This window comes from Juglans regia, chromosome 11 (genome assembly GCF_001411555.2).
Source record: "Juglans regia cultivar Chandler chromosome 11, Walnut 2.0, whole genome shotgun sequence".
NCBI classification, from domain to species: domain Eukaryota; kingdom Viridiplantae; phylum Streptophyta; class Magnoliopsida; order Fagales; family Juglandaceae; genus Juglans; species Juglans regia.
Window position 1 is genome coordinate 26,202,417 of NC_049911.1, and position 9,703 is coordinate 26,212,119.

Genomic DNA, 9,703 nt, shown 5'->3' on the forward strand with positions numbered 1-9,703 from the left:
GTGTAGGTGACCACCACTTAGTACCAGAACAACTTGCAACAATTTGCACAGAATTAACTAACTGAGTTTGGCCTTGGAATGCATGCAGATTCAGAAAGGTAGGATTCCTATATATATATAGTATCTGCTATATATATATAATATCTGCTAGTGGGAGGACTTGTAAAATTTTATCTGCACCTCAAGTTTGTTTTTAATGGTTCAAGGGGCGGGAACCGACCAATTCCATTTAGGAATTGGCTTTTTCTCGACTATTCTGGAAAAAGGGAAACGGAACTACGAGGAATCAGATGAGTGGGCAATCAATAGTCCCCCTCCCCATGTTCTTCCCATAACGTCCAAAACAATCTAGTTATTGGTGACTTGCACACAAAATGCACAGAGATTGAACTCATGTGTTGAGTTTCAATGACAATATTCCATTCCATTCCGTCTTAAACTCACCTCAACTGAATTGAACTCAAGTACCGTCTTCTTAAGATTTAAGATTGCAGATATTGTCTATGGTATCGAAATTATTGCTGGAAATTAAACGGTCAGTGGATATTTAATGGGTGTAAATTGATTATAAAGCTGCTCATTTTCATCGAGTAGTGGGAATGAAGTATAAGAACAAGAGCTTTCCATGTTAGTTATGGTACCATGCACGTTGATAAATTAAAAACTTCAACTGTTAGATAATGGTATACGATGTTTAGTTCAACACCATCAGAGTACAAAATAAAGAAAGGCTTCATTTTTCTGGGTTTCTTTATGTGATGTCACACAGAAGCTGAGACATCTTACTAACAGATTATTTAGTTTTTTTATTGGTACCGCGTATTTGAGAACAAAGTTTCAATTAATTCTAGAGGCGCATAGGCCCTTGGCAAGAAGTTTCTCATAAGTTCATCTCGACTTATCCCAGAGATTAGGACAGGTTTTGGGGGTGAGATGAGAATTTTGTATTTTGTTTTAGTATTTAAAATATTATGTTTTAGTATTATTATTGTATTGGGATTTGAAAAAGTTGAATTGAGATTTGAAAAAAATGAATTGTTTATTATATTTTGTATGGAGATTTGAAAAATGTATAATGATGAGATGAGAATTTTGTGTCTCATCCCACCTCCCAAACCTGCAATAATATAGAGATGAGCCAAATTCCGCGTATTTAGTAGCTAAACAGTACATCTGTGTCATTCTAGATAGTGGATGAACTTGATTATTTCTATTGGAACTTGATTACTGCTTCCTGATTCGTCATGGTGGACTAGTGGAGCTTGACTAAAACATATAGCATGACATAAATAGACGAATAAACTATACATTATCTTCTATCAACTAGGCCGAAAGTAAAATGGTAATGTTCTAGTTACACGCTTGTCCACTAAGAGCTCTTTAATACCTAGACTTATAGAGGATGTACTCCCATATCAATGCCATTCTATCTGGTCAGGGTTTCTCCATATATTGCTTCTTTCACTAATAGCCATTCATGTTCTGTGTGATTTTCTTTATCATAGAGCCAACAGACCTATGCCTCCACATGATTTCCATTATATTAATCATTATCTGAAGCTTTTGGTTGCTGCTCTTCTCTAACGCTCAGTAGAACAGAATGCATGTTCTCTTCACTTGCCTAGGTTGGGTTTGATTACTTTGAAATAGACCATGCATGTGGTTGTACTTTATTCACACTAGTTAATAGAAAATGTGTGGGAATAATTAAAGTTATTTAATGCAAAATTTATTAGTTGTTGGCATTCAAGATTAAAATGGTCAAAAGTATCAATATAAGCTATTTTCTGTATAATATTCCACATATGTTTGGATATTAAATATGAAGAAACCTTTTGGAATGAAAAGAACCGTATTCGACAAATAAAGTTTTAATTAGATAAAAGAACAAATTAATTCATGTCTAAATGAGAAGGATAACTGACTAGCTTATGGTGATCCTCACATGCATTCAAGACAATTACTAAGACAAATGATCTGAAGACCTTTAAGCTTCCATGCATTTAAGAGAACTACTAACACAAGTATAAGTATGTAGACTATTAAACTTCAGAAATTTGTGAGTTGGGAAGGATCCTATGGTTTAATAAGAGTAAAGTTCCGTACTTCCAATATTATAGATAAGAAGTATACAGACGATCCAGAACAGTAGTAAGCGGTATTGTAGTAGCTACGGTTTTGTAAGATAAAACTCAAAAGATTTTCAGGATTTATTTTCCACGAGGAAAGCATAATTGTTGGATAAAGTCAAGCTGGGTTATGCCAGCAGCATGGTTTCTAATTGCTTTAAACCTGACGATCATAGTTTCCGATGTTCATATTAAGTTCCCACGGCGTATTTTTCACCGAGGATGCCACCTTACTGTCACCAAATTACAACTCAAGTAGTAAAGAGTATGATAAATACTTTAGTCACATAGAGATCTCACGAACTGATGTGACTTGATGAAATCTACATATCAATTTATGAATTTAATTTTATAGAATTTTTTTTAATAACTGTAGTACTTTTCAAAAAATATTAAAGAAAAGACAAGGTAGGCTACGTCAAAGCTGCCAATTTTGACTGGCTAGTAAGAAAAGGCAGGCCTTTAGTTTGAGGGTCTAAAATTCCCCGGTCCTCGATTACCAAGCCCACTTTTTCAACCTACAAATTTGAAAAAGTTCCTTATGGCAGCCTCCACACATATCCTGGTTTTTAAGTGCCACGGTCTAAAGTCATGGAGACCTGAGCCATCCATCTGTATACATTTGTTGATTCATAGTCACATGCATATCTGAAACCAATCACTGAACCCCGCATTCATGTAAGAGGGACACAGTTACCTCCAGAGAACACAAACCCTTCTCCAAAGAAATCTCAAATTCTTTGGTCATTTAAGAACCATATCTGATCTATGTTAGTAACAAACTTAAGTCATGATAATATACCAAATTTTTAGCATCTGTATTGCAGTCACCAATATGTCAAGCTTGGGATCAATTCTAGCCAACTTGTCTATGATGCTGCACAAAATTCAGTCAGTAATTACATTTTGAAGTAACAGACTCCAGATATTTTTTTTCTGATAAGTAATGGTAACAAACTCTAGTTTCAAGAGAAATTCTTTGGCATCTACAACATTTTAAAATACGTAATCAGTTAAGAATTTACATGTCAGCATAACTACAAGCATACCGGCAGAACCTTCTCATTCTCCATTATAGAAACAAGGCGGAAGAAGCCAGATGTGAAAAAACAGGGCACAAATCAACATTGGAACAAAAAAAAAAACACAAGAATCATATGATCACTTTATAATTGGCCTCTAGCTAAATTTCCACAGCAGACTGTATTTTCCTTGCCGGGAGAAGATATAAACAGATTTGACCTCATGATGACCCAAAGAAGGTGCAGTTCTTTCTTGCGTGCTTTGGAATCAATTTGACCACCATCTCTGCTGGCACTTCCTTTAGTTCTGATCAAGAAGTACGACCACATCAACATACAGTTGGGAATTGCTTGGAAAAATTAAAAAGTATAATATGGCCTTTACCATGGGACTTGAAGTTGAATAGTGGGGGAAAGGGGCGTCCATTTGGCAGGCAGGTGCTAGGATCACGAAGCTCATCAAAGAAAGGATGAACCAAAGCCTCCAGCTGGTTGCAAATAACCAGAATTAACCATAAATTTCAAGTAAAGACTGACTAAAATGAAAAAAAAAAAAAAGAAACAACAACAACAACAACATCTTGATCAGCGCTATTTACTGTATAAGTAGCCATCTAGCTAAAACATACACAGTCCACTCCTTATACACAAGCACTAAATGATACTTTTATTATTTTAAAAAACAAGGATTTAAAATACGAAGCTTGATTCTTGTTGATAGAAAGAAGTAAAAACAACTTAAGAAAGTAAGAAAAACAAGAGAAAAAAAAAATATACAGCTTGTTCAAAGTTTTGAACTCACAGCTGTACTTCGGAGATTTGGAGAGTACTGAAGTAGTCTTGAGACAAGATCGACAGCTTCAGGAGGGACACGCTTGTTGAATATCTGAGGATACATGAGTGTGGATGAACTTACCATTACACATGTTCTTAGAAAATAGAGAAACCTCATGTGAAGTAATAGCACTCTTACCTTGTACCATGGGTAAGCTTTAATTTGAGGGAACTTAAACTCGGTGTAGTTAGGATTCATGCACTTAATTTCCTCTCTTGTTGGGGTACCTAAAACCTGCATGGGAACACATAAAATTATTAGAAGAAAAGGGTACACATGGCCACATGAGAAAGGAAAGGAATGGAAAAAAAAAAAAAAAAAGCAGGTATTCAATGTGAAGGAATCCACACTTTTTCTGGAGTCTAAATTACTTGTAAAAACTTGACATTGGGATTTGAAATCATCAGTATGTCTCAATATCAATCCATAACATTATCAGAAATCTTATGAGATACCAAGTTATGTCTACTGAAAGATATCAGAAAGCATTTACTAGCAAATTTATTTCAGAGTATTTCACCTTAATTATTTCCACAAGCTGGTCTACTGCACGCTCACCAGAAAAGAGAGGCTGGCATCAAGAGACATACTTTTTTTAGCAGGTAAGTAGATAAGAAGTAGAAAAACACAGGAACAATCAACCACATAAAAATATGCTACCTACCTCTCCAAGCAATAATTCAGCTAGAACACAGCCAGCGGACCACATGTCTATGGCTGTGTTGTACTGAGTTGCACCAAATATCAGTTCAGGCGCTCGGTAGTACCTGGAACAGATGTAAGATATATTTGTCTCCCCTGTTACCTGTCAGAAATAAATCCAAGTTAGTATAAAAATCATAAGGAGATGAACCTAAAAATGTGTTCTAAATAATAAAAAAATACAGAGAAACAGACCAAGGCTTTTGCACTTCCGAAGTCACAGAGTTTAACTTGGTGGGTATGTGGATTGACCTGACACAAAGAATAGTTAGAAAAAAAGAGAGTTGATGCGTATATATTTCTTTAAATCTTTTGATAAGTAATCGAGGATTTTATTAAAAAATGCACGAGCTATAGCCCAATTATACAGGATTATACAAGAGTAACACCTAATTAGAAATAGAAAAAGATAAAATAAAATTATGGAAACTCAGCCTGTTAAAATCTAAAAGAGTAGATACATAAAGCTAAAAAAATGACTCACAGGAAAACATTATAGCCTAAAAGAATCCCAAGGCTAACAACTTGAAACCTTTATTTAAGAAGCAGGGCATTAAATTATTTCTATAAGAACCAAAAGAAAAGTTACTGAGAAGGCAGCAACTCATATGGGAGAGAACAGCTATAACCTCATAACATAAAATATTCAAAGTTCATTGCCATTTTCTGCTGGTCTAGATATTTAATGTTTTGTTGCCTTACATGTGTACTCATTAAATAGCTAGACTAGATCAAACACAGTAAATTAATACAATTTGTTCATAAATGTACAAAATTATTGCACTCCACATTTGATAATCAAACATGCTTTAGTCCTAATACCTTTTAGTCTTTCAGATTAGATGACCCAAGATCAGTTAGATTTACTACTTACAAATGCAATATAGACCATACAAATAGTTGCCAGATTGGCATATGTATATACAAATGATTCACCAATGCCCAACAGATGAAAAGGAAAAACATTGAACACACCAGTAGATTTTGAGGCTTTACATCCCTGTGACAGACTCCAACACAATTATGAATGTATGCAAGCGCCCTACATATCTGCAGGAATATATGGGGGAATCTGATGTGAGATCCAGAAGTTAGAGAGGACTGCTGATTAGCATATGATAATATAAATTATAATTAAGGATTAGGAAACCTAATCCATGAACACGAGCATGCCGGGACATGTACTACACTACAATTAACAACATCTCAAATAGGTAGATTCAGGATACATACACAACATATACCTGGTAAAAGTAAACCTTAACGTATATCAATGGCATCCTATGATGCATCTTATTGTAGTGTCTGATCACCCGATAGACAGTCTCAGGTACATACTCCAGCACAAGGTTAAGATAGAGCTCATCCTTTTCAGTTTTTGACAAGAAGCTGTGCTTCAAGCACACAACATTGGGGTGGTCTAGAAATCTCATGATCTGTAACTCCCGATTCTTGTACCTCTTGTCTTGAAGAACCTTTTTTATGGCAACAGTTTCACCAGTCTCTAAGCACTTTGCCTGCATATTTATCACATCAAATGCACAAAACACCGTTTAGTGCATTGTACCAATCTTCCACAGATTCACAAAATCCGAACTCACTTGACCACATCCATGATCAGATCTTGAGCACTAGTTTTTTTAGAATAAACTTGAGCACTACTTGTTTAATCCAACCAAAAGCATGCAATTGTAAGTCTAATTATATAAAATAAAAGAATTTACCTGGAATACTACTCCAAAGGCGCCATTCCCTACAACACGCTCAGCCATGTAGCTTATCGTCTACAAGCATTAAGTCATTAATAGAGCAATCAATCACTGTGAAATGCAAGAAATGAAAAAATATAGTTGTCCAAGAGTAGAATAACATTTCAGAAGCATACCTGTTTTGGCTCACCATAGTTTCCACTGATAGATGTGACAATTATATGGCCTGCCTCTGTCCCTTTTCCATCAATAACAGTTGTCTCCGTTTCCTGCAAAAATATCAAATACAGTTCTCACATCTATAAGTCAGTTCTCACATCTAATACTATAAGATCACTCAACTTCAACAAAGAGGGATGATAAAAGGCAGATGAGGAATGTGAAGAAGAATTCTTGCCATATACCTTGTCGCCCCAAATTTTCATGTCATTCATCTTGTCATGCAACCTATCAACGCCAACTGTATTTCCCCTTGAATCCCTTAACCCAGAAGCCATTATCCCGAAAGAATAGAGTTTGAGCAAATCAGCTTCCAAAGTCACCTTCTCAATGCAGTAACATACATTAATATCTTATCTGCAGAAAAAATAAATAAAAAATTATTTATAGTCTCATGAGAAATAAACAATATTACTACAAGCGAGTAGAGCATGCATGAGCGCGCGCGCGCGCGCACTGTCAAAGAGACAAATGCTCACGGCATGCATGTGAATGGTAACACAATCTCTGACACACAAGCCAATTTATCTTCAGAAAATGACAAAATAGTGATTTCTTCCAAAACATAACCAAGTCCAATGCTTTTGGACTTCGGAATCAACATAATCGGAACCACCAACAGTCCAGAACAAATAGTTCACCATCCAGAAAAACAGAAAAAATACTTGGCTAATAGAGCCAACCTAACATATTGTTACACTTCGATTGCCAAATTCTAAATTTTCAGAATCGCATGTCTTTAATTCTTATATCAGATTGGATCTAATAAGTTATAAACAACCAAATTTAAAAGTTCAATTTTTTGTTGAGTAGGGTATAGTGATCCAGATGCAAATTGAGTTTAAGCAAATCACTTGTAAGACTCAAATTGAGTCTGTTGATAGATGGGGCCTTTAATACTAAAGTATCTACTACTACATCGCTGAGGGGCGGTCATACGATGGCGTGAACAGAAGATGCCAGCTGAATGATCAATGGTTCAGTACCGAAGGACAGGCTAAGGGTCCCTCTTTATTCCGCTGCTTCGACCTCCAATGCTAATATGCCAGGTACCGTTGTCTTTCTGCTTTTCTTTCCACTCAATTGATCATGACACGGGAATCTCCCTTCACACAGCATGCTCCAAATCTTCATTTTCCACTCATGACTGTCCACAGCCAGACATCCCTCCCATCGCATTACCAACAAGGGAAACGACTCCAATCTCTTGGGCTTCTCAGAATTAATGAATCTTAGATGAAGCTTCTTGAAACGGTGTTAAAAACCCAACCATTGATCTAAAAGTCTTAGGACTATTGGATACTAATTTGGTTAAGCTTTTAACCCTCAAGATCGTAATATTCCACTACACTTTCTAATTCAACATCCACGGCGGCCCACTCTATCAACACTGACCCGGTGGTAGTTTTTTCCCTTTTGGCGGCTTCACTCATCTGTTAGTATTCAATGACTAAAAACCATGCCCATACATAATACCAATGCATTTTAATACGGCCTATAGGTCGCCCCCTCCGTGACTTGAACTAGTGACATGGTCCCAACTCTAATACCAATTGTTAAAGACCCAACCATTGATTCAAAAGTCCTATGACTATTGGATACTAATTTGGTTAAACTTTTAACCCTCAGAATCATAACAAACAGATTGATCAACCCTAGAAGACTCAATGGCATAAAGGTCTAGCGAATAACCTAATTCAAAGTTACAACACCTCTTGGTGGAAGTAATCTCTATCAAAACGGGGCAGAAAAAAAAAACTCAAAGGGTCATTCTAAGGAGAGAGCACTTTGCTCTAGTCGGGTAACCCATTGGTACTATCTTCAGAGGGATCTAATACAGTAAATTGGTAACTATTCTGAAATTCATACCAATACACACTATAATGAGATGAGATATCCATTCATCAACATGGGAATTCAAGGATATAATGAGATCACTAGCTAGTCATCGAAATGGGAATTCAAGATTTTTGTTTTCATTTTTACTTTTCATTACCCAAAACATGGTAAAAGAACTCATTATTGATTCTCCTAACAAAAGAGTAATATGATAGCTAATCAGGATAACACTATTCAAATAAAAAAATATAATTTAACACTAAAAAAATACCACTGCACGAAACAGCCAGAAAGGAAAAACAAATAAATAACGAACTAAAAAGAATAACAAATGAAAATAAAGAAAACTCTATATAACAGGAATGATCAATGCGTTGCCCAGAAGATCAAACACAGTAAACCTTAAACTCGTCGAAAAAAACATAAAAACAAACATTAAAATCATACTACATGACCCAAAAGGCCAGACACAGCAAACCTTAAACTCGTTGAAAATTAAGACCATGAAAACATAGACTAAAAACTATTCCACTGGTCGAGGAATGAACTTACAGAAAAAGGGATTCACGGTGTCGGGAAGCTTAGGGCCGGCCTACTGCACTTTGGTTTCTGTTTCTGTGAGAGGAAGACACAGAATTGCAGAAGGTTTCGGTGCAAATAGTTGTAACTAGAAGCTTTGTTGCTTTATGGGAATGTTAATAACAGTCAAATACTGGAGCCCAAACATTTATGCGCGTAACAGTAATCTCCTTTCTTACCTTTTGACCGTTCAACAGCGGGCCCCACTCTCTCCATGGCCTTTTACTTTTTGAAACGCTTAAAATAAAATAAATAAAGATTATTGAAACACTTTCCACTTTCCAGGCAACCGCAACGAAAGAAAAACACTGTTTTCTAATTGAATTCAATCATTGTTTGGATATTAGGAAAATAGTTTATGAATATTAGGAAAATAATTTATGAATAGTAATGAAATAATATTGTTTAGATATTAAAATTATTTAAATAATCTTTGAATAATTATAAAATAATTTGTAAATAGTTTGTGAATAATAGTGAAATAGTTTAAAAATATGAAAAATGATAATTGAAATCGTGAGTGTACAAGAACTGTGTAGTCGTTTTGAAAAAAATGAATAAATATAGAACTGACATGAAAAGAAATTAATTTTTTAATAGTGAACTCCACTCATTTTCAAAACGATTACACGGTATTTACGCATTTCACGACTATATGTAACATTACTC

General features: G+C 35.4%; 1 protein-coding gene across 1 annotated transcript; it reads right to left on the reverse strand.

Moving 5' to 3' along the window:
* Positions 1–3,007: 3,007 nt before the first annotated feature.
* Positions 3,008–9,155, reverse strand: LOC109010508 (glycogen synthase kinase-3 homolog MsK-3-like). The gene is made up of 13 exons (XM_018991364.2): positions 9,008–9,155; positions 6,802–6,973; positions 6,574–6,666; positions 6,413–6,472; positions 5,933–6,205; positions 5,664–5,738; positions 4,884–4,940; positions 4,651–4,791; positions 4,507–4,557; positions 4,125–4,220; positions 3,954–4,037; positions 3,537–3,639; positions 3,008–3,458 (listed from the first exon to the last, which is right to left on the reverse strand). The coding sequence occupies exons 2-13, from the start codon at positions 6,892–6,894 to the stop codon at positions 3,373–3,375; spliced, it is 1,212 nt and encodes a 403-aa protein (XP_018846909.1). The 5' UTR covers positions 6,895–6,973; positions 9,008–9,155; the 3' UTR covers positions 3,008–3,372.
* Between the last annotated feature and the right edge of the window lie 548 nt (positions 9,156–9,703).